Below are 25,725 nucleotides of genomic sequence, written 5' to 3'. Positions count from 1 at the left end.
TAAACGAGGATATGAATTTGCTAATGCGTTTTATTGTATAAGTAAGTTTTTACATAAATCATTTTTCTGTACATGCAGTACATTGTGATATAAACACTTAATCACATTTCTTCACTCTTGATATCCACTATTTCCCTATCCCAAGGAAGAATAGCTATCCTGTGTTACACAATATCACCTACACAGGAACTTAAAGTTACCTTAACGGCACATGAAGTGATATAGTGTCTATAATAGACCGTCAATGAGTCCCACTTTTGGCACTAGGGATACTGCTGTAGCTCTCCATCTTTCATTGCTCTTGTGCGTAAAACAACTTTCTAGACTCGACAACGCTTCTCTGATTGACTGAAGTTCGTCAGCACCCTACACAACAATACGATACCTGCTATTGAGAAACTTCAGTTCTCTACCTGTGTACTCGCTTCCGTGAAGTTAATCGTCAATCCTTAGCTTTCTGTAATGTCATTTTCATTTTCCAGGTATCTGAATGCGCTGCAGTAAGACGTGCTAAAAATTGATTTAACGTGAGGTAAAGAACAGCTTACTTAACCTACGACGGTGAACTGTGAACATTGCCATTCTTAGAGCTTTACACTTAGAATTTTAAAAATCATTTTTCTTATTTTATCATCCAAATGTACACTGCTAAACCTTTACACTTGTACTGATAGGCAGTGGCGAAAGTATCGGGAGAGGTATTTCGGGACATACCCCTCCGGAATTCTAATCAGAAAGTAATCGCACGTAGCCTAAATAACATTTACGTCCATTGGTTTGATATATTTTATCACCTGTTTCTGTATAACTGAAGCGTAACCAATTCAGCTTCGACCACTCTTAGTCATTAAGTATTCCTTACAGGTAATAAACACTGTACTTCGATTTTCCCAAGGAACGACAGCATGTAGCCCCGATGTTATGTTTACTTTGCGACTTCTTACTCTTTTGGTCTGAAAGGTATGTGAAACTTTTCTGTGTTTATCTCCTGACCTTGGGCCTCTCCCGGATGGTAGGAGATTAAATCCTTTCAGACTGAATGAGGAAATCAGCCACTCTTATCAGTGGATGAGTCATATGCGATGTCACAATCGAGTAAAAGGAAGCATGCAAGACACCTGAGCATACAATAAAAGTGTGCGATGAAGAGGCTAGATCAGGTGAATGTTTAGGACTAGTATAAGGAGGTACGTAGCTGAGCTTTCGTGAGTCAAGTTGACTGTCATTATTTCACCTTAAATCAGTTCCTAAATCCATACTCATTATCGCAGTACCATCCTATGCTTGAAAGGCAGGCATCAAATGTCCCTTCGACTACGAGCTGAACGTCGGGAATGAGGAGTAAATACATCTTGGTACTGCAGAAACTTAATCGCGTTTGTCCCGCCTTGTGGCAGGCTTTTCGTATTTCTGAGGCCCTGGTCCATTTTGAATTTCACTGGTCAATTATGGTCGGGTGCCCTTCCCGACGTCACTGGCCTTTTCCGGTGAAAATACCAAGCCGGAGACATGCTGAACTGCTCTGGCCGTAGAAACCCCTCGAATGCTTTCTGAACCCAACTTGGCAGGTTCGCTCAGTCGGGTGGTATTCGAAGGTACTCAGGTACGCCAGCCTCCTGTCCATAGATTTGGTGATACGAATTAGAATTCCAGAGAGACAAAATTCCGGCAACTCTGCGTCACTGAAAAACCATATATGTAATTAGTGGGACCCGGGTCAACTGTGATTCGAAAGCCTCAGTCATGCAGATGGAAACCCAGCTGCTATTCATGCCCTCAAGTAAATACAGTATATTTATTTCGCCCTTACATAGACTCTTCCCCAATGAAAACAGACTTGACATACTACTTCCTAGTATGTAACATGTACGGAAATTACAATAATATTAATGACAATAATACAAACCAGTAAATAAATCTATAAATACATAAATAAAGAGAGAAAGAAATAAAGTTCTTTTTTAACGTCTATTGCTACCACTACCGGTCAAACAGGCAAGGTGTGGTGATCTTGTGCCGCAGTTGTCTAACATCGTATTAACAAAAGATCCTGGGAACGAACGCACTCTATTGGGCCGATAGCACACTGAGAGCACCGTTGTGTTCATTGAGAATGGAGTAGCACGAAGGTACCGTCACACCAAAAGTGGGGCCCCTTGATCTCCCTGCGCGTACACAAACACACACTGTTCGTTCACGGGTGAACTTTAAGGAACTGGTTGTTTGCCGTGAGTCAGCGTCTCATAGTAGCTCTTCACCACGACGATGAAGTAGGATTGCAGAGCTGAAACAGACAGAACACAGAAATAGAGTAATTCGAGTTATTCGCATGCGTATCTTTTAAATATAACACTGTCTGTATAACTGAACGTGTCTCGTTTTAAGGCGCTGACCTTCTGACCCCAACTTGGTAGGTTCGATCCTGGCTCAGTCCGGTGGTATTTGAAGGTGCTCAGATGCGTCAGCCTCGTGTCGGTAGATTTACTGGCACGTAAGAGAACTGCGGGACTAAATTCCGCCACCTCGGCGTCTCCGAAAACCATAAAAGAGTAGTTAGAGGGACGTAAAACAAATAACATTTTAAAAAATTGTCTTGTTTTATGCTTATGGAGATTTAAATCGCGTGGATCTTTTGTTATTTCTCAATACTTGCCTGTGTTTGAGGCTCAATCAAAACTCAGTTATATCAGGGGAAATAAGAAATATATATAACTAGAACAAACCTTGATTTTCAAGGCTCCGTTTCATTTATGTAATAATAAATAATAATGTTATTTGCTTTACGTTCCACTAACTATTTTTTACGGTTTTCGGAGACTCCGAGGTGCCGGAATTTTGTCCCGCAGGAGTTCTTTTACGTGCCAGTAAATCTATCGACACGAGGCTGACGTATTTGAGCACCTTCAAATACCACCGGACTGAGCCAGGATCGAACCTGTCAAGTTGGGGTCAGAAGGCCAGCGAGTCAACCGTCTGAGCCACTCAGCCCGGCACTTATGTAATCGAAATGGTTTCTGTAGCAATAAAAGATACATTTCTCAGCGTTGCCAACCCAAAAGTAGAAATTTATTTATTACAATTACAACAAAATCCGTTGCTGTTGTTTGTGTTCCGAAGGTCATTCGCGTATTTCACAGCAATATTCATAGGGATGAGCTATTTTTAAGTCGGCAAGATTTTGAGTATTGGCCAGTGTTATTCATAAATCGGGCGTTACAACACGGGGGAGGAATGTAGGCTATAAAGGTAAGATGAAGGAACCGCAAACTTAACATGTACAATTCAGAAACAAATTAAATTAATTCAAATCAATTTAGTGCGGTCGCCCAGGTGGCAATTTCCCTCTCAATAGTTTACCTCATATTTACATTTATATTTACATTGTTCACCTAGATTTTTTGTTAAATATTTTCAACGAATTTTGAAATTTATCGAATATTTCTCTTGACAATTTATTCCAATTCTTTGCTCCTCGTATTTTCCCCAATACGTCCTCTTGAATTGGAATTTTATCTTCATATTACCACCTGTCCTACTTTCAAAAGCTCCACTCAAGCTTATTCTTTATCCAGTAATCGGGAGATAGTGGGTTCGAATCCCACTGTTGGCAGCCCTGAAGATGGTTTTCCGTGGTTTCCCATTTTCACACCGGGCAAATGCTGGGGCTGTATCTTAATTAAGGCCATGGCCGCTTCCTTCCCAGTCCTAGCCACTTCCTATCGCATCGTCGCCATAAGGCCTCTCCGTGTCGGTCCGACGTAATGCAACTTTGCAAGCTTATTCTTCTACTTATATCGGCCCACTCCAACTCACCAATGACAGCTTAAAACATACCACGTAGCCGAGCATCTCATCTCCTTACTCCCAAGTCTTCCCATCCCAAAGTTTGCAACATTTTAGTAACACTACTCGTTTGTCGGAAGTCACCCAGAGTACATCGTGCTGCTTTCCTTTGAATTTTTTCTAGTCTTTTTCTGTCATTGTTGCCCATGATCGAACATAACCTAAAATTCCAAATACAGAGATGAAGACGAATTCTGGTTCGCACCTCACTGTCGGCAGCCCTGAAAATGGTTTTCCGTGGTTTCCCATTTTCACACCAGGCAAATGCTGGGGCTGTACCTTAATTAAGGCCACGGCCGCTTCCTTCCCACTTCTAGCCCTTCCCTGTCCCATCGTCGCCATAAGATCTATCTGTTTCGGTGCGACGTAAAGCAACTAGAAAAAAAGACGAATTTTCGATTATAGCTTACATCTGATACTGTACACGACTGCGTAACATTTTAATAAGGAATACTGCCTTTTTTGAGTAAATGTGTGGGCTATGATTTGATTTTAATCTCTATGATGTTAATGTTATCTACCCCCAAATTCTTTTGTAAAGTCATATTAGGCTTCTTCCTTTGTTTCTGCTCAATAGCGGACATAATTTATGACAAATTATATGCAAACTCCGATTGGAATAAAAAATTTGTTTACATATCGATACTGGCGGAAGCACGTAGTAATTTGTTTTCCGCGCGTCAGTATGAAACATTTAAGGTTCAAATTGAGATTGAAACGGAAACTTAGATTGGGTAAACCGAGAAAACAAATTCTGTGGCGAATAATGGAAGTGAGTGTTATCAGAGTTTTGGAAATTTTCAGATAACAGCAAAATAACTGATGGCGTTAAATACGGGCCTTAGTGTACAATACGGAAGTTTATGGCATTTATTCAAAAATTTATCACGAACTAACCTGTATCACGAATATGCATCCCTTTACTTTTATTTCCTTTTTCCCTTTCTCTTCCCGGAGGGATGGTAGTTAGTAGCAGATGGGTTTCCGGACACTACAGCTCTTCCGGTAGTGAAGTATTATTGGAATTTTGTTCCCTGGAGTCAGTCATTTTAGAGTGTACAGTCAGGAGGTAAGTATTGCCAATAATACGCTTATTTTGATTGAAGGAGTCTTACTTCTGTGTCTGTGGCGGGGCATATTCACTCGTCCAGGGGTAGCTACAGTGTATGTTAAACTGTCGATTAGTGTTCTTGTTACTGTAGTGTTTCGTTTCTTTTACAAGTTTGAATAAGAACGAGAGCAGAGGATGTTAAAACATTGGGTTATCGTAGCATTAATCAGTTTGAGTTGAGTTTGTTCTTGGTTTAAAGTAAGTTTTACAGTATCGTCGTTTCATTGGCAGCAAGGAAATGCTTGAATCGTCGCTAAAGTCCGCAATTTTAGGCAGTAATAGGTTAGAATGCAAACTTACTGAAGTAGGTAACAAGTATAGTCTGTCCTACACAGCGGTTATATTATGAATCTTTCGTAAAGTGTAGGCGTGAGGCCTATCGGAACCCCTACAATGTATGTTACTCTCGTTACATAACGGGCTAGAAGACACTTCCTAACAACCAAATTAGTTTGCATTCTAACCTATTACTGACTAAATATCCTTTTTCCTAGCTTCTTCGTTTATGTCGTATTGTCCTAAGATGGATTTACATGGGTCTGTAATTTCCTGTCAAATCTCACCAAATATCACATAGCGGTTTTTGCAGGGGCGATGGTCTTGGAGACTAGTTCCTAAAGGCCATTATTATAGCAACAATTCCCTCGCGCTCTGTTTTCGCAGTCGTAGGCGGACATGTCTCATCTGTCGAAATTATCACAGTAGAGCTGCTTAGTAACCAAGCTAAAGCAGTATTGATTCCTTACCTGTTGCAGCGATGATGGTTAGGAGGCTCTGCACTCCCTCTGTAGTCTGTCCGTAGACAAAAGACGATACACAGTGGATTAACTGGAGGACGTCGTACAAGACGAGATATACTATAGAGTACATTATCCATGCTTTGATGAGGTCCGCCTTCTCCTAAAGGGCACACAAAAAACAACATATTAAGAAGAAGAAGAAGAAGAAGAAGAAAAAGAATATCGAGCAAGTGGTTGCCCGGTTTGGATAACGTAGCTAGATTACTCTCGGGGTCCTAACTTTTAGCAGCCCTGAAGATGGTTTTCCATAGTTTCCCATTTTCACACCAGGCAAATTCCGGGGATGTACCTTACAGTCAAGGCCGCTAAATTTCCAATCCTAGGCATTTCCTATTTCATCGTCGCCATAAGACTTGTCTGTCCTTCAGCTGCATGCAGCGCCTTCACTACCCTCTATTTGCAGCTTTTTTGCTAGTTGCTTTACGTCGCACCGACACAGATAGGTCTTATGGCGACGATGGGACAGGAAAGGGCTAGGAGTAGGAAGGAAGCGGCCGTGGCCTTAATTAAGGTACAGCCCCAGCATTTGCCTGGTGTGAAAATGGGAAACCACGGAAAACCATTTTCAGGGCTGCCGATAGTGGGATTCGAACCTACTATCTCCCGGATGCAAGCTCACAGCCGCGCGCCTCTACACGCACGGCCAACTCGCCCGGTCTATTTGCAGTTAGCTTCGTGACCGTAACGTATTCTCCCCACATGACCGTATCATCGAAGACAGCTTCTACGCACAGTCGTAGAGTCCTTTACCAACTTAACATTTATCTCCTCATTCTGAAAACCCTCCTGCCATTGTTCCCACCTGTTTGTACCAGGTGCTACCTTCAACTTTTGAAGAAGATACCCTGAGCCCACTCGACTTTCACTCCCATAGAGAAAGACTGTGCCGGGCTGAGTGGCTCAGACGGTTAAGGCGCTGGCCTTCTAACCCCAGTTTGGCAGGTTCGATCCTGGCTCAGTTCGGTGGTATTTGAAGGTGCTCAAATACGACAGCCTCGTGTCGGTAGATTTACTGGCACGAAAAAGAACTCCTGCGGGACTAAATTCCGGCACCTCGGCGTCTCCGAAGACCGTAAAAGTAGTTAGTGGCACGTAAAGCAAATATTATTATTATTATTATTATTATTATTATTATTATTATTATTATTATTATTATTATTATTATTATTATTGAGAAAGACTGCTGGAAAAACAGAGCTACTGAGAACTCAGTTCTTTCTTACAGAGTACAGTTGATCGCAACTGCGAGCTCACTTCCGCATCTGTGCTACTCTCTGATTAGAACTCCCATAGTGTATTATCATTCCGGGAGAATACAGATCGGAAATGGTTAGAAATGATCTTTTTCTTTCTATCATTTCCATTTCCTACGTGACATTTCTTCCTATCTGACGTCACTTGCTGCAGACCTCTTGAACCGTCAATATACTGTATTAGATTGCAGGCTTTGAAAAAGTCGTCAAAATAGGCTACTTACTACATTTTAGCCTCGGTAAATCTTTCGGACACTCTGGGGGTGGGAAACGCAGACGAAGAATACACCCACGGTATCTCGGGTCTGCCGTACGAGGCCAATAAAAGGAGCGACCAAGGAATGATGAAATTAGAACCATGAGACTATTTGTGAGTAGTACCACCATGTGAGGAACACCAGTCGACATTACCTGCGAGTAGTAGCACCATGTGAGGAACACCATTGGTCGACATTACTTGCGAGTAGTACCACCATGTGAGGAACACCATAGGTCGACATTACTTGCGAGTAGTACCACCATGTGAGGAACACCATTGGTCGACATTACTTGCGAGTAGTACCACCATGTGAGGAACACCATGGCCGACATAACTTGGGAGTAGTACCACCATGTGAGGAACACCATTGGTCGACATTACTTGGGAGTAGTACCACCATGTGAGGAACACCAGAGGTCGACATTACTTGCGAGTAGTACCACCATGTGAGGAACACCATTGGTCGACATTACTTGGGAGTAGTACCACCATGTGAGGAACACCATAGGTCGACATTACTTGCGAGTAGTAGCACCATGTGAGGAACACCATGGGCCGACATTACCTGCGAGTAGTAGCACCATGTGAGGAACACCATGGGCCGACATTACTTGCGAGTAGTACCACCATGTGAGGAACACCATGGGCCGACATTACTTGCGAGTAGTACCACCATGTGAGGAACACCATTGGTCGACATTACTTGGGAGTAATACCACCATGTGAGGAACACCATAGGTCGACATTACTTGCGAGTAGTACCACCATGTGAGGAACACCATGGGCCGACATAACTTGCGAGTAGTAGCACCATGGAAGGAACACCATGGTTCTGCTTTACCAGTGATTAGTACTATTATGAGGAGCCGGTGACCTGGATTTTGGACCCCTTTTTTTAACAAGCCTCATCACAGAAACTAAGGTAATGTCAATTGGATCCACTGATTGTTTTGGATTCATGGTCGTTCTTTCATCATCATTCGTTTCATATTTTAATCAGTGCATACATTTTGAAATTTTAACTATCGTTTCTTTGCGCCTCGTACCATCAGGAGCCGATGGCCTAGTGGTTAGGCCCGTTTAAACAACAAACTGCCGTGCGGATAGTGGCGCGCGGCTGTGAACTTGTATCCGGGAGATAGCGGGTTCGGATCCCACTGTCGGCAGCCCTGAAGATGGTTTTGCGTGGTTTCCCATTTTCACACCAGAAAAATGCTGGGGTTGTGCCTTAATTAAGGTCACGACCGCTTCCTTCCCACTCCTAGGCCGTTCCTATCCCATCGTCGCCATAAGACCTGTCTGCGACGGTGCGACGTAAAGCAAGTAGCGAAAAAAAAACCCACCACATTATCAAATCCTTCAGAATGATTTATGTTTACTGCTGCTATTCGAGTCGTTTTTCCCAGACCAGAGCGTGGCTATGTGAGCAAACCAATGAGGTAACTTGACGGAGATGAAGCCGATAGCGGTGTGCAGTGAAAGTACCTACATGCAAACTTCCAACACCAAAACTATTCCTTAATAAATTTACCTCCCTAATTGACCTCTACCAACACAAGTTTAAGACCGCTAAAAGTTCCAAAGATATTACAATTCTGGGAGCAATGTAATTAAAACTGTCGACTTCCGTTTTAAGGGGCTGCCTGGCCGAGGCGGTAAAGGCGTGCTTGGTTCGCCCGTAAAGACGTGGTTTCGAAACTCCATCAGGAAGTCGTAAAATTTAAGAAACGAGATTATCACTTCGTGAGGTGCACATGGCCCTGGCGTTCACTCAGCCTACACCAAAAATGAGTAGCAGGTTAATTCCTGGGGGCGAAGGCGGCCGGGCGTAGAGCGAACCACTCTACCCCATCAAGTGCCCAGGTTACGAATAGTGGAAGCCTTCACCTTCCAAGGGCCTTCTTGGCCTGAACGGAGACGACTTTGCTTTGCTTTCTGACTTCCGTTTTATTTTTGTTTATCATTTTAAAACGCTATAGGAATATGAAAGGCGACCATAATTACATTAAACTGGGGTAAATGTGGACGGATTTTTTTTCTTATCTCTATACAGGATGGTCGGGTAGCCTATATGAGTGTTAGAGGGTTGGTAATCCTGATCAATAATTAGATATATCGTGCCGTTGTAATTTTTATCCGCTCATTAGCAACACTGCCTCGCAAAGCCAATTTGAATTCGCCCGCGAAGTGATCTGATTGGCTAACTTCAGCAGCTGATAAAAGGACAACGGTGAGCGTTATCAAATTATTTATCAGTATTACCAACCCTCATGTACCCGGTTCACGTTCATTCCACCCGTCCTGTATAACAAACAAATGGTTGCCCACCAACCCAGGGGGTTGTCGCCTGGTGGATGCCCGGAGTAGAACAATCAATCAATACTGATCTCCACTTAGAGCAGTCGCCCAGGTGGCAGATTCCCTATCTGTTGTTTCCCTAGCCTTTTCTAACATGATTTCAAAGAAATTGGAAATTTATTGAACATCTCCCTTGGTAAGTTATTCCAATCCCTAACTCCCCTTCCTATAAATGAGTATTTGCCCCAGTTTGTCCTATTGAATTCCAACTTAATCTTCAAATTGTGATCTTTCCTACTTTCAAAGACACCACTCAAACCTATTCGTCTACTAATCTCATTCCGCGCCACCATCTCTCCGCTGACAGCTCGGAACATGCCACTTAGTCGAGCAGCTCTTCTTCTTTCTCCCGAGTCTTCCCAGCCCAAACTTTGCAACATTTTTGTAACGCTGCTCTTTTGTCGGAAATCACCCAGAACATATCGAGCTGATTTTCTTTGGAATTTGAATCAAGTAATTCTGGTGAGGGTCTTTTTTTTCTAGTTGCTTTACGTCGCACCGACACAGATAGGTCTTATGGCGACGATGGGACAGAGAAGGGCTAGGAGTGGGAAGGAAGCGGCCGTGGCCTTACTTAAGGTACAGCCCCAGCATTTGCCTGGTGTGAAAATGGGAAAGCACGGAAAACCATCTTCAGGGCTGTCGACAGTGGGGTTCGAACCAAGTATCTCCCAAATTCAAGCTCACAGCTGCGCAACCCTAACCGCACAGCCACTTGCTCGGTAATACTATAGTTGGGGTCTTACCAGGGACTTATATGCCCTCTCCTTTACATCCTTACTACAGCCCCTGAACACCCTCATAACCATGTGCAGAGATGTGTACCAACCCCTTAATATACGTATTATTCTAGCGATCTTCTGTTTGAAGTGATCCATGTTGAGCCTTTGAAGTTCTTCAGTGAAAATCTAGTGAATCCATATACATTTTTTCCAGACGTGCCAACTTTCAAAAGTCAAAAATCAGGAGATTTTTTTTGGCGGCATATCCGACATGTTACGAAACGTTATTGATGACGTTACTCTGAATAATATTCAACATATTATACAAAATTATATCATTTCTCTTACTAATTAATTCATTGACTCTTCATTGTAACTGACGCTTCTTCTTATTCTTATTCTTTTAGGCCTACAATGGACCACGTATTTCTTAACTCTGGTGAACGTTTTTGTTCTTCTCAGCCCAGTGTTCCTTCATTCCTGCGCTATGGACGTCTTTTCTTTCTTGAGTCCATTTCACTCCTACTCCTGGACGCAGTGATTTAGCTGTTAGTGACTGGAGAGAGTCAGATGTCTTGATAAACTTTCTGGACTTATCTCGGTTGTAAATGTCAGTGTGATCAATGTTTATGTATTGTAGGTCTTTCTTTTAGGCATCATCACAAATTTCTGAAGAAGATTTATGCCCAAAGGACTGGGATTTTTGAGTGAGTTTGTTTGTTCTTGTAAATATGCTAAAAACATAGCCACAGAGTCGGCATTGCTGTGTAGAAATGATAATTAAAAAAGCATTACATTAGGGATTCTGTCATATTTAAGAACAGCACCAGCTTACTAAATCTGTCATCCCAGTGCCCACACAACATAAATTCTCTCCAGCGACTTAAAGAAGAGGAAAAACCTGGGATTTTCAAAAAATACAGGAATACTAAATCTGTTCTCAAAATCGGGAGATAAGTCTCTGCTGTCAGGAAAGAGGGAGCAAAGACCAAAAATAGGGAGTTTCACGCTTAAATCGGGGGGAGTTCTAGTTCTGAGCTGAGAGATTAATGAATTAATTTTACGAACGTCATTTGCATAGCTTAAAAGTGCTTAGAATTTGCCTTCTTCTTAATCCAGGAACTCTCCTTCTAAACTCAATTACAAGATATTGGAGATTACAATACCAAGATTCACACAAGGATACACTGGTCTGTTTGCCTGGGCCAATAAAATTATAGACAATAACTAGGAGAAGGATTTTTTGCCACGAATAGCTTATAATGCAAACGTATTTGAACAAGGCGTAAGTATAATCTACCCGCTCTACACATATGTCGGTGAGTTGCCTAAATTTTAGAGTCGCTAATATTTATGCAACTCACACCGCAGAACTGTTGTGCGGGTAGAAAACGCTTGAATCTTGGTTAAGTAAGTTTGCCTTCTACTGTAACCTGTTCGTAAATAAAAGTCCTTTCTATCTCGATATGTGGCTTACCTTCTTGGTGCCGTACGCCAGCAGAACTCCAAAGAACATGTGTATTGCCACCAGCACGGCAGAGATCGAGGCGACGACGATGAACACTGCGAGGAGAAAGAAAATATTTTACATTTGGAGAGGAACATGGCTTCATTTTCTTAAAGCTACAACCCTTGTCATCATTCTAGTTCAAGGATTCGAACTGTGGCCACAGCAGTGAGTGACTCTACAGCGCTGCTATTGCCCCCGAAAGTATTACATGGATACTAAATAATTAATGAAACATACTACAACTAATTCAGCTCTGGACAATATAGAGTGTCTCTCATAAACTAAGACAGAACGCACGGTGTTTGGAATCTGCTGTACGCCAGCTGCCTCAGCGCGGCCGCCCTCCTTTAAGCGTATATACAATCTTATATGAAATCTTACATTATAAAGTATGCTGGAAGTGTCATCCTGGTAACCACATTCTGACTGACCCCAGTGAGTTCTGCCGCTGTAATGCTTTCTCACTTCATTCGTAATGGTTCCTTTCAGTTCCTCCAATTTGTGATGCTATGTTCGATACACGTTTTCTTTTGAGTTTAACCCCACAAGTAAAAGATAGACCAGAAATGATTGGAAGAAGGGAATCTTCTGCTGCATGAGCAGAGACTTAATCTTGGAATCTTGTTGGAACTACCCACCCAAATATTCTTCTTCCGTTAACTGATGCAAGAACGGCATCAAAATGTCATCTTGGCACGTCTCTGCATTTATTGTCGTCACGAAAAAATGGGCCGCCCAATTATTCGTCTTGCACCAACAGCACACCCAACACCAATCTTCCTATCATAATGAGATGCTTCATAAACACCATTAGGATATTGTTCACACCAATAGCGAGAGATATGAGTGTTATGACTGTTCACATGTCCATTAAGATGAAACCAGAACGTTTACGTACGAAAATACGGTGTTGCAGTGATAACTGTCTCACAATGTTAACAGTTGAGATTCAGACTGGTGACTGATGCTTGCAAGGTCAAGAACTATGCGCGTGCCTCCCATACTGGACCTTACGTATCGGAGAGTAAAAACGCCACTTCGACGGTCTTAATTTAAATGAGAGACGCTGTATGGTTAAGTACAATAATACCAGAATTCAGTTAGCAACAAGAAGGAGACTTACTTTTCTTAATAGTGTCGATTATTGCTTCATCATCCCTGATATTATCGGGAAAATCGTCGTCAGTAAGAGCTGCTGCGCCCACAATGGTTAAGATGCAGAAAACCAGCAGTATTCCAGAGAGCACCTATACACACACAAGAAGTCAGCTAGTACAAAGCCCAGCACAATACAGCATAAAACGTACGGGTTAGAATTCTGTGTTATTCTCTTCAAAATACGAGGTTTGTGTAGAAGACATATTTTTGGTGTTGCCGATTTCGAGTCACGAAACAGAGTGACAAGCCTGGCTTCTCAATAGATTCCCTGAATCGCCTATGAATTGGAAGCCACTTATATTTATTTTCTTATTATTATTTTCGTAATAGGAGAATTGTTTGGGCTGTACCAGATAGAGTTCGATGAAACTTGGGAGAATGATTACAGGTTCAACATCGTGTCACTCGGACGACGTGACAGCGCACTACGCAGGCAGACAACTTAGGAACTTAAGACCGGCTAGTGACAAGACCAATGGGCTGGAGCAAACAAACGTAGGCTTCCCAAGTTAAGCGTCTAGCATCTCGTATAGTCCTGATAAAATGTGTCAAAAAGTAAAATTCCGGACGCAAGCCATGACAGTTTGAAACTGCGCGGTCTTCTTATTTCGATGGAGACGGCGGCTTTGTGGGCACTCATGATGCGATCTCTATCGGAGGTGATAGGAAACTAGCCATGGCCGTCAGAGAAATTACACTGTCACCGAAGTTATGCAGCAATTGGCGAAGAAGTGTCTAATTGAACACATAATTTCGGAGCGCCAAGCAATTTGTTCTCTCCCAAGCTCCTAATGTTACCTCCTACACTGTGGCAAAATAAATGATACTGCAAGCTTTGGGAACGACTGTTCACTTCAGAGGCATAACTATTTTCTACATAAGCTAATTAAAATAATTATTAGGAATAAAAACCTGAACAAGTAAATATACATCTGTAAAATCATGTATTGAAATTTTCAGTAAGCGACCAAGTTTTTGTTTCTTCAGCCATTATTTAAAAATTTGAAACATGATTTCCATGGGTGTTTTACTTTTCCTGGAAAATGGCCCTGAAAGCGGCCACGTAAATGTCGCTAGCTCAGATCGTTGGGGTCGCGCGCGCCAGTGGCAGGACACATGATACGGCAAGTACTTTCGGATTATGCATTCATCTGTATCAGTTATATTAACACATTTGTACTCGCTTGTGATAAGTGTCATCGTGTGCCTTCCACCGGTCGGTTCCACTGTGTTCAGAAAGGGTCTGCGTTACCAATGGCATGGGTCTACGTTGCCTGTGATTAGTACCACTATGTGAAGAAAATCAAGTGTCTGCATTGCCTGTGAGTAATACCATTACGTGGGGAACATCATGGGTTGGTGTTGCCATAATGTGTGATTCACCGTGGTCTACTTTGCTTGTGATTAGTTCCGCTTTGTGAGGAACACCACAGGAATACCGGCACCCGTGATTAGTTCCACTATATGTGTCTGCGTTGCCTGTGAGTGGGCCTTTGTGTGTGACATACCATGGGTCTGCATTACCTGTGATTAGTACTGTTATGAGGGGCCAGTGACCTGGATTTTAGACCCTTTGGAACACAACATCATCTCCAAAAATAAGGAATTTTGAATCCTATCCCTTATTGCTTTGGATGCACGATCATTTTTACATCATCATTCGTTTTAGATTGGAGTCAGTGGATACATTTTGAAGTTTTAAGACTATATCTTGGACTACTTTAAAGAATACGTGGACATGGGACGGACCGGCTTCGACTAGACAACACTGTACGGTCAACGTTGCCAATTCGTGTTCAGAAGTAAGCAACTGTGGACCATCTCACATCTGACAACATCTCAGTTTTACTCATGCGCCTAATTCTTTGGCCGCAGGTTTAGTCTTCACGACAGGTGACACAAGCCGGCCCGTAGTAACGCTGAGAATGCCCGAGTTTAAATTCTTGTATGTAAGTAAGAACACTTCTAGCGGCGGGGTGTTGAGTCCCTTGTAACAATAAAGCAGGGATCTCTCCTTCACGCTACTTCCGATATCCTCTTCCGTCATTTTCATACGCTTTTTTTTTTTACCCGCTTCACCCGAGAAGGCTCTACGGAAGTAGATCAACTGCCAGCACAGAGCTTATGGTTTAAGACTTGCATAAACATTAGGTGTACGATGTATCAGAACCCCTTGAATTTATGTTACTCTCGCTACATTGCGCAAGAGCGGGCTGCACGGCACAACCTAATTAGTTTCTATTCTAACCTATCGATTTTTAGGCGGTAATAGGTTCTATGCAATATTCAATTAACCCAAGCGAGGAAAGTGGGGTATTCCTCTTTAGAATCGCTCAATTTTCACTCTGTGGACACCTTTGTGGAGTTTCATGCAGTCGATCCCTGCCTTATGCTATTTTACAGCAGAATGACAAGGATAATTTGATTGTTCATCCTTCCAACTTTCACCGCGATAGTGAGACCCAGTGCCGGGCTGAGGGGCTCAGGCGGTTGACGCCCTGACCTAGGCTCGGTCCGGTGGTATTTGAAGGTGCTCAAATACGTCAGCCTCGTGTGGGTAGATTTACTGGCATGTAAAAGAACTTCTGCGGGATTAAATTTCGCCATATTGGCTTCTCCGAAAATCGTAAAAAAAATAAAATAGTGGGATGTGAAGCCAATAACATTATTATTACTACTGAGCGGGAAGTTATTGCGAAGTTTTTGGAGCTATATGAAGAATTTACTTGTTTGTGCGATACGTCGAGTAACATTGATGCCAGGCTCTTGAGATCCTGATGGAGAAATTGAAAGTTGTAAAAAGCTACGCAGCGATTGCAGCAGTGAAAACGAGTATGAGGGCAATAACCGCTTTTCTCATGGCGTTATCTAGTGTTGATATCAGTAGACCCACTAGGTGTAACAATATACTGAAAGTTTCCGGCTCCATTCTCAAACAATTAGAAGTCATCAGAATCCAGTTCCTTTAGTTACATCATAGGACTACACTTTTTTCGTTCACTAACCATTTCTTTGTCCACATTTTCCTTATTTTTCTCATATTGCTTAACGATGCTACAAGCGAGATCCCAACCTTTTGGCGTTTCGATAAAACGGGAGGCATTATGTGTGTGTTCTTTTCAGAAACCAAAGCGCTTAGTCGGGCTGTCTATTGACAACGCCTGATTTGGTCAGGCTGACTATCGGGCCGAAATACCAGGTCATCTATAGGGCCTTTAACTGTACACGATGTGGCAACGATATCTGTACAATGAAGAGATGTTATTACATTGTACAGAAGTCAGTTTTGCTGAAACTTTGTGGAAATACTGAACGTATAAACACACTTTTCAGTTCACTGAGACTGCGAAGGAAAAGTATGTAAAAAAATATACAGAGCTTATTTTTACCTTCTCAAAAGTCATTCATAAGAGAAGACTAGAAAATATTATGAACTTAATGGTATTAAATGTGAACCAATATAAATTACAGTTAAATACTGCATGAGTTTAAATTATTTAATGGCATACACTACATATTACAGAAAGCCCTAATAATATTACTACTTAAAATTGCTAATAAATTCACCTCCCTTTCAAGAGACAACCCCTTTAAATTATCATTTTTTGATCAAACAGTCGCTGGTCACAGGTTTCACAGTATCTGAAATATACCGAAGGTACTTACAGCTTGTATCAGCCCGATGAGGTAGGAGCCAGTCTTCAGCGAACAGCCGCAGCAACAAGTTTCAACTTTACACTTCATTATTTATCTGTAAATGGAGAAATTTATTATATATTTGTGCACAAGGATTTTCGTAAACCGACTAATATTTGAAACGGCTGGATTTTAATCCATGAATAACCCGCAAAGCAGTCTTATGTATTTAGTTCTGTAGTCCGCTGTACAGTCGTGTAAGAGGAGCTGCATAACCAGTAGGATATGACTCTGATGCCTCTGCAAATTGTTACAGAACCGTAATGCTGGGTAGACGATGGTGGTTAAGACTCTTAATACAAATAAACTGCGTAATAATTAGCCCATTTTTAATAATAATAATAATAATAATAATAATAATAATAATAATAATAATAATAATAATAATTACTATTATTATTATTGCTTTTATAAGCCTCCGTGGCTCAGGTGGCAGCGCGCCGGCCTCTCACCGCTGGATTCCGTGCTTCAAATCCCGATCACTCCATGTGAGATTTGTGCTGGACAAAGCGCAGGCGGGACAGGTTTCTCTCCGGGTACTGCGGTTTTCCCTGTCATTTTTCATTCCAGCAACACTCTCCATTCACATTCCATTTCATCTATCAGTCATTTATCATTGCCCCAGAGGAGTGCGACAGGCTTCGGAAGCCGCTAGATGGGGCTTCATTCATTCCATCCCTGATCCGGTCAAATGACTGGAAACAGGCTGTGGATTTTCATTTTCATTAGTACTTTTACGGTTTTCGGGGATGCCGAGGTGCCGGAATTGCTTCTCCCGGGAGTTCTTTAAGTCCAGTTAAATGAACTGACATGAGGCTGGCGTATTTCAGCATCTTCAAATACCACTGGTCTGAGTCAGGATCGAACCCGTTAATTTGGGCTCGGAAGGAGAACGCTTTACCGCCTGAAGTGCTGGAGGTTTTTGTATTAACCGAACACAACTGATTAAAATGTTAGATTGCCCATTTCACCGCTATCCTACACAGCAAAACGAAATCTCGAAATTGGCACGCTGGCAGCTTAAATGACATCAGTTCAAAATGGCTGCAACAAGGTAGCTTAGGTATTACCGGGTGGGCAAATTGAAACCGACCCAGAAAATGTTTACAGTAGGTCAGACGCGGGATTGACCTTCGTTAATGAACATCACAGGAGATGGTGGAAACGGCCTCATCTGAGAAATGAAAAACTGAGGATCCAAAAGACTTGACTCCATTTCAGTCAGAACTCAACACGCAAAGGTTCCTCTGGACGCTTTAACGAAGGCACAACAGTACAGATGCAGGTCCTAATTCTCACTTACACAGATAAACGGCGGTGAGATTTCATCCCTTGAGCAATGTTTCCTGGTGTTCGAACACTTTTCGGATAGTTACGGTTTCTACTCGCTGCAAATCCGCTTTTACACATAGCCTACTCCTGTCGTATAGCAACAAGAAGTCTGCTGAAGGCTTAACGTCCCCATCCGACGGATGGATCACCATCAACCGCATCATACGCCCTCACTCTATATGAGCACTGTAGAGAGGTTTAGGATTTAATCAAGGCTTTTGGCACGCAGTCTAGTGGTTAGAAATTGTATAGGCCACCACCACCTCCTCTACCGTGCCGACGAACATTTTTTCAACCAAAGGGACTCGAATCGGCTAACCACGGGAGTCAGACCGTTTAGACTTTAACGCTTTACCGATAATGCCCACTAGGCGGCCTAATAATAATAATAATAATAATAATAATAATAATAATAATAATAATATGAATGTCTAGTACTTAATTACAAGCTGGACACATTAGAAGTAGGCTACTGGAAAAAATATACGGAAAATACTCGGCCCGCTAGGAACTACAGAACTCTGGAAATCAATAAGTAATTATGAAATATATCGGAACATAGAAAACATAACAGAAACAATACGGAAGAGGCGATTGACATTTTTTGGACATTTATAGAGATTGGATGACAGCAGGTTAACCAAACAGATCTTCAAATATGCTTGGAACAAGAAGTCAACGACAAACGGGATTTATAAAGCCAAGAAAGATTTGGAAAGAAATAACATAAGGGAAGAACAAGCAACAGAGAGAGAGATTTAGAAAGAAAGTGTTAAATATAGAAGGATTCCAAGGTCGAGAGGGAAAGAAAAACGGCTCAAAATGGTCCGAGGAGAGGAAAAGGAGGCATAGTGAGCAGATGAAGCATTGAAATTGTTTCGTGGTCCTTAGAAAACCCTAACGGAGAAATAATAATAATAATAATAATAATAATAATGGCGTTGCAGACGACGCGACGACCAATATGCGACCTAGGTGTGTGATCACTCTAATGAATTCTAATACAGAAGACGGCACAGACATCCAACCCCCAAACCAGAATAATTAAGTAATGGAAGTTAAGTTCTCCGACCCAGCTTGGAATCAAACCTCGGGTTACTTGGATCAAAGGCAAGCATACTAACCATTTAGCGACGGAGCCGGGCAAAACTTGTGTCCTTGTCCCGGGGTGGTGCAGCTCTTTTCAGGCACACCCAGAATGGAGGTGTCATTTTAACATCATACCACCATTCTTAAACCTCAGGGAATCAAACCCGGGCTTCCGATGATAGCAGCTACTGCGATAGCACTAACAGTTACGCTACGAAGACGGACGTTGCACAGTTGAATTTCCTCAACAAATAAAAAAAACCATTTTTAGTTATGAAGTAGAAATAAAATAAAAATGTTTGCACTTTTTAGAGTCGTACACACATGCACAGAAACGGTGTCCCGACGTTAGCAATCAACACTGTCCCACTCCAGTACTGAAAAGGAGGGAGGGAATGAAGGTACAGTGTGTATTGCTATAAATGCACGACTGTGTTAATTTCAACAGTCTTGCAGCGGGCTGTCACCTTGCTGGAAGGAGGTGGGGGAACGCTATGCTTTGTTTATATCGGGACACCATTTCTTTGCATGCGTGTACCACTTACAAATCAATGTGTATAGTAGACGGGTAGAGTCACAGCTGACTATACCCGTAATATTACACGAAGTATTCTGACAGGTACGGCTGTAGGGAGGAGCAATGCACCTGCCGTCGCACGGTGTTGCCACATTCTTGCATTTCCTTCTCTTTGCCCTCACTTGTTCCTTCGTTCAGCAGCTGTGTTCTGTTGTACGTAACTCAGAAGTGAGAGGTTTCGCAACTCCCAGCAACGCGAGCTGGCCAACAGGCTTATCTCCATGGTAACCGCAGTGGGTTCGCCTACGCTTCCATGGCACCCCACCCAGGAAGGCAGTAAATGGACCTCCCTCTAAGAACTGTCAGAATGCGTTTTCGAATACCACGACCCTAGTGTGCTGCGCACGCTCAATCGCAAGCGTATAGTGCGAGAAAAAGTTTTCATTTGTTTAAAAATGGAGGAAACCAATAATTCTTCACTGAAATTATTATAAAAGACGTATACAGGTTTCGTACAATTTAAACAAAAAACTTCCAGCGCCTCAATAACATGAAGTATGTTCTTTAAAAATGATACCACCCTTGTGTGATAGTGTTGTACGCAATAATGTGAACACAGCAGTTTTGAGATTTTAGTATAAATAATATATACACTAATACGTAATTTACCGAGCTCGATAGCTGCAGTCGCTTAAGTGCGGCCAGTATCCAGTATTCGGGAGATAGTAGGTTCGAACCCCACTGTCGGCAGCCCTGAAAATGGTTTTCCGTGGTTTCCCATTTTCACACCAGGCAAATGCTGGGGCTGTACCTTAATTAAGGCCACGGCCGCTTCCTTCCCACTCCTAGCCCTTCCTTGTCCCATCGTCGCCATAAGACCTATCTGTGTCGGTGCGACGTAAAGCAAGTAGCAAAAAAAAAAAAAAATACGTAATTTGTAAGACCTACATCTTCATTATAGACTACTATACCTTTCAGCGTTCAGTCTGCAAATCTCGATGACTTTACTAAAAGCAGCTGCAATCCTGTATTTGTAACTAGTTCTGTGGCCTCGTTTTATTCTATACCTTTTACCTTTAGGAACTGAGTCTAGCCATCATCGTCTTTGTCAGCCTCTACTTCTGTTGCCCTCAGAGGCAGAGTCCATTAATCTCCTAGGTAACCTACCCTCCTCGATTCACCTCACATGACCCCACCATCTAAAACAGTTTATGCGTACAGCTTCACCAATAGTTAATTCCTTATTCACCTCATTCCAAGTACCCTGCTACCATTGTTCCCACCTGTTCGTACCAGCGAGCAATGTCGCTACTCTAATGTCTGTTACTTCTAAATTATGAATAAGATATCGTGAGTCCACCCAGCTTTCACTCCCGTAAAGCAAAGTTGGTCTGAAAACAGATCGATGTAAAGATAGTTTTGTCCGAGAGCTGAGTTCCTTCTTACAGAATACTGTTGATCGATTCTGGCTCAGTCCAGTGGTATTTGAAGGTGCTCGAATACTTCAGCCTCGTGCCTTTCGATTTACTGGCACGTAAAAACTCCTAAGGGACAAAATTCCGGCGCCTCGGCGTCTGAGAAACCCGTAAGACTAGTTAGTAGGATGTAAAACAATTATTATTATTATTATTATTATTATTATTATTATTATTATTATTATTATTATTATTATCAGTGCGTTAGAATAGGATCTACATACTTGGTGATACATTATCTAGGAGAAAAGCCAAAGCTGAAAACTAGGAACCGTCAACGAATGCGGAAGTAGGCTACCGGGCAAATGTTAAAAGCCCAGAGAAGGAGGGAATTGAAATGACTTGGTACTCGTTTGGCCGAAACGACGTTAATGAATACTAATACTAATAATAATAATAATAATAATAATAATAATAATAATAATAATAATAATAATGTGTGGCCTCTTCCTTGAGTTGACTCCATACAGGTGACCACCCCGTCTGTGAGGATGGCCCCTGCCTGACACGATTTCTAATGATAAACTCGGCGCGCACACCGAGCCCCCGAGCCACCGGAATTGACCAGTGAACGTTAAATCCCTGACCTGGCCGGGAATAGAACCGGGGTACCCTTGAACCAGACCATTTAGCCATGGAGCCGCTAAATTACGTTACTTATAAGTCTTAAAATAATTTCAGAATAAAAATCAAGTAAATATTCAATAAGATATGATAAGATATGATTTTTTCAGCGTAAAACGGTAGTTCCATAGTTTAATCGTAGCACACTGGTATTCATTCAAGAGGGACCGGGTTCGATTTCCTGTGGGTCAGGGCATTTTTAATTTATTTCAATTACATAAATGGGAAATGAGTTTTCGTGATTGTCTTAATACACATTTTCGTTCAAGCTTCAGAGCATGGCGGGATTAGTAGCTCAAACGGCAGAGCGATGGCCTTCTGAGCTCATGTTGCCAGGTTCGATCCCGGCCCAGTTCGGTGTTATTTGGAATAGCTCAGCCCTATCTCGGTAGATTTACCGGCACGTAAAGGAACTCCTATGCCTTTGCTGGCAGGACCTGGTGTTTACAGTGCACTATGTCTTCTGGTATAGGCTAGAGCAATTTTGTTACTTTCATAGATCTGTGTCTTATCCTTGGCTTTGACAAGATGAAAGTGACTGAGGTATGAGCGATGCTAGTAATGCCAAACCTTATGCAGCCAGTCCCTGCTATGAATGGTGTGAAAATGTTGCTCGTAGGATCGGTTGGTGCATGCATTTCAGTGGGCTTGGCAGACTGATATCGATATGTAATAGCAACTCTGGCTCGATGAGGAAAGCAACGGGGAACTACCTCACTCCTCATTTCCCTAGCACGCCTCTTCAGTGATGCCTAGGCCATCTATGACAGCTGATGGCAGAGCTGTTGAGGTGAACATACATACAAAGGAACTCCTGCGGGACAAACTTTCGGCACATGGGCATTTCCGAAAGCCTTAAAAATTACTTAGTGGAACGTAAAACTATTATTCGTAAATTACATTAATATTGTTCAACATTAAAATTATAGAATTCTTGGTAAATTTCAGTATTTAGGTGAAATTATAACTCATAATCAAAGTGAAAAACCAACTGGCAACAACAGAATAGATTAAACGAAGCAAATTATGTCACCAAAACCACACACAACAACGCAGCATAGCGATTGCAGCAAAATTAAGATATTATAAAAGAGTCGCACAGTCAGGGGTGACCTGTTCAAGTGAAACTATTTTCAGAACTACTAATACAGCTGAAATTGATAAAATACTTAAGATAGGAAGAAGACGAATTAGAACGTGGATAAATACACAATATCCAGTTAATGGCCATTGGAGAATAGCTCCAAAAAGCACAGATTAGACAGAAGCACATCTCATTTTTGGACATCTTTTTAGCACACCGCAAACTACAGTAGAATTAGTAGAAAAATTGTGGAGTAGCAATACAAGGATTAAATGGATCACAGAAATTAAGAATGATATTAATGAACTACAAATAACACTAAATGATCTTAAGAACAAAAAAATCAATCAAACAAACAAACAAATAAGCAAAATGAGAGACTACAAACCAAAAGGTTTTCTGTGTATAATTGACTGGAGTGGTCCTATGTTGGCCATAAAGTGTTACCTATATATTAAAAAAATTGATGAAAACTAAAGTCAGTCAGTCCGGCCATTCTATCCGGTCGATTTCCTTCATTTTTTTAACTGAAAGGTATTCATGCACAGATTTGTCATCAGGTACTATAAATCACTTAACTTTCGCCTTCCTCAAATTATTTGATTTTTCAATTTTTTATCTCTTTGAAGCTATCATATCTTTAGCTCTAATTGAGGTACGGAGTTCGTTTTGACCTAAGAACACTCAATGTATCAAGCGCTTTCTTTTGAGGTGTAACTACTTAAATTGATAGATTCTGAGAAAAGTTATGAGTACATTATTGTCTCCATGACGAAGATCTTTCAAGGACTTTTCAACAATTCAGTGCGTAGTGTTGTTCCAAGGAACGTTTAATTCAATTCCTTTGTGTGATATATTTTCAAGTGTTTTGTTCACATAATATTACATTCTATTACCGCAGCAGATCATGTGCTTTATTTCATTAAGTCGGAACTTTGCAAATACATCCGTGAGGAGGGTAACAAACAACACCATACTTTGCACATTGCGGGCGGAGCCAGCGGGAAACTGCTAGTTATTATTATTATTATTATTATTATTATTATTATTATTATTATTATTATTATTATTATTATTATTATTATTATTATTATTATTATTATTATTATTATTATCATCATCAAGCACCATAAAATTAGTGGATTCGAACGCCACTCGGCAGCCCTGAAGACGGTTTTCCGTGGTTTTCCATTTTCACACCAGAAAATCCTGGGACTGTTCCCTAATTAGGGTCACGGCCGCTCTTCCTTCCCACTCCTAGCCCTTTCCTATTCGATCGTCGCCGTAAGACCTATCTGTGTCGGTGCGACGTAAAAGAAATTATGAAATAATATAAATTACGCTGCTGTAAATAACATTCCTCCACGTAGAGTTGGGCGTGTAGAAGGGCATATGGCCGTAAAACTGTCCCAAATCGACAAGTGCCGATCTCAAGTAATTCCCAAAAGACAAGGAGGAAAAATAAGTAGAATGTATTTGTATTTTAAGAAAGAGATGAATGTTTAGGTCGTAAGAGTGGGGGGTGATTGCTGTTCGAGTTAAATTATTTACTCTCTTGTTCAATTAACAAACAAATAATTTAACTGCTCTAAGCTGAGATATAATAACTTAATTTCACGATTCACGTAAAATTTTGCACAGTTCTACAGCAACATTTCATTAAAATACTGAAAGGGTTATAGACGGAAAACCACAAAAATTGTATACTGTCAACAATTACACTTTAATATTCTGTACAACTCATCTGTTAATCTCGTGATGGTTCATTTTTACAACAGCGTTGGTCAAAATACGCATCGAGGAACAAATTTTATTTAAGGGAAAATTCATCCATAAAGTTTTGTTTTATCCATGTTGAAGCAAAAATAAATAGGCACTTGTAATTTAGTTAATGAAGTTCAAATGCCAGGAAATGTTTTATTACGCGCCACGAAATAGAAATAAAAGTTCTCTTTCTGCAGGAATCAGCACATGGACCAAATAAAGAGAATTTCTTGTTCTTTGTTTTTCTTTACGTCGTGCCGACATAGGTAGATCTTATGGCGACTGTGAGATAGGAAAGGCGTAGGAGTTGCAAGGAAGCGGTTCTGGAATTAAGGTACACCCCAGCATTTGCCTGGTTTGAAAATGGGAAACCACGAAAAACCATCTTCAGGGCTGCCGACAGTGGGGTTCGAACCCACTATCTCCCGAATGCAAGGTCACAGCAGCGCGCCCCTAACCACACGGCCCTGTAATTTAAGAAAAGCCCTCTTGTAGTTGCAGAAATACTTTTCTGAAGCCGGACTGAGTGGCTCAGACGGTTGAGGCGCTGTCTTTCTGACCCCAACATAGAAGGTTTTTTAAAGGTGCTCAAATAAGTCAGCCCCGTGTCAGTAGATTTACTGGCACCTCGGCGTCTCCGAAAACCGTAAAAGTAGTTAGTAGGACATAAAGTAAATAATAATAATAATAATCGCTCCTTTAAATGACTGCTGCACTGGATCTTCTACATTTGTTAAAGAGAGTTAATGGCTATACGTTAATGAATTACGTTACCTCGAATACTCCAGGAGTTAAGACGACCCAACTTCTTCGCCACCACTACCAGAACTGCGACGCTGGTCCGCTGCGTAGTAAGTATTTACCTTCCTCTACTGTCGAAATAATTACTTCCTTTCCTTATTCCTCCCCTCTTCTTTCTCTTGTCATAATTGAGCAACGGCCACATTCCGGAGTAAAGTTAGCAGAAATCTTCTCTCGTTTACTTAGAATTAACGATCATTAGGCTGGTATTACACTATCAAGGAAATTTGTCAAAAATCTTAGTAAAATATATTTTAGAGTAATAATAATAATAATAATAATAATAATAATAATAATACCGAGCCGAGCTCGATAGCTGCAGTCGCTTA

At 41.5% G+C, this 25,725-nt stretch overlaps 1 protein-coding gene across 1 annotated transcript; it reads right to left on the bottom strand.

Annotated features, from left to right (window-relative positions):
- LOC136883042 (uncharacterized) lies at nt 1-25,461 on the bottom strand. Its single transcript, XM_067155179.2, has 6 exons — nt 25,370-25,461; nt 16,681-16,765; nt 12,980-13,103; nt 11,824-11,909; nt 5,701-5,854; nt 1-2,284 (listed from the first exon to the last, which is right to left on the bottom strand). The coding sequence occupies exons 2-6, from the start codon at nt 16,756-16,758 to the stop codon at nt 2,208-2,210; spliced, it is 519 nt and encodes a 172-aa protein (XP_067011280.2). The 5' UTR covers nt 16,759-16,765; nt 25,370-25,461; the 3' UTR covers nt 1-2,207.
- Nucleotides 25,462-25,725: the final 264 nt, after the last annotated feature.

This window comes from Anabrus simplex, chromosome 11 (genome assembly GCF_040414725.1).
Source record: "Anabrus simplex isolate iqAnaSimp1 chromosome 11, ASM4041472v1, whole genome shotgun sequence".
NCBI lineage: Eukaryota > Metazoa > Arthropoda > Insecta > Orthoptera > Tettigoniidae > Anabrus > Anabrus simplex.
This window is presented reverse-complemented; position numbering and strand designations above follow the sequence as displayed.

Bases quoted from the DNA above. Each gene is read 5' to 3' on its own strand.
- LOC136883042 (XM_067155179.2), bottom strand. From the start codon at position 16,758: ATGAAGTGTAAAGTTGAAACTTGTTGCTGCGGCTGTTCGCTGAAGACT. The intron at 13,104-16,680 runs GTAAGTACCTTC...GTGTGTGTATAG, and splicing joins TCATCGGGCTGATACAAGCT to GTGCTCTCTGGAATACTGCT. The intron at 2,285-5,700 runs GTAAGGAATCAA...TGTCTGTTTCAG, and splicing joins AACCATCATCGCTGCAACAG to CTCTGCAATCCTACTTCATC.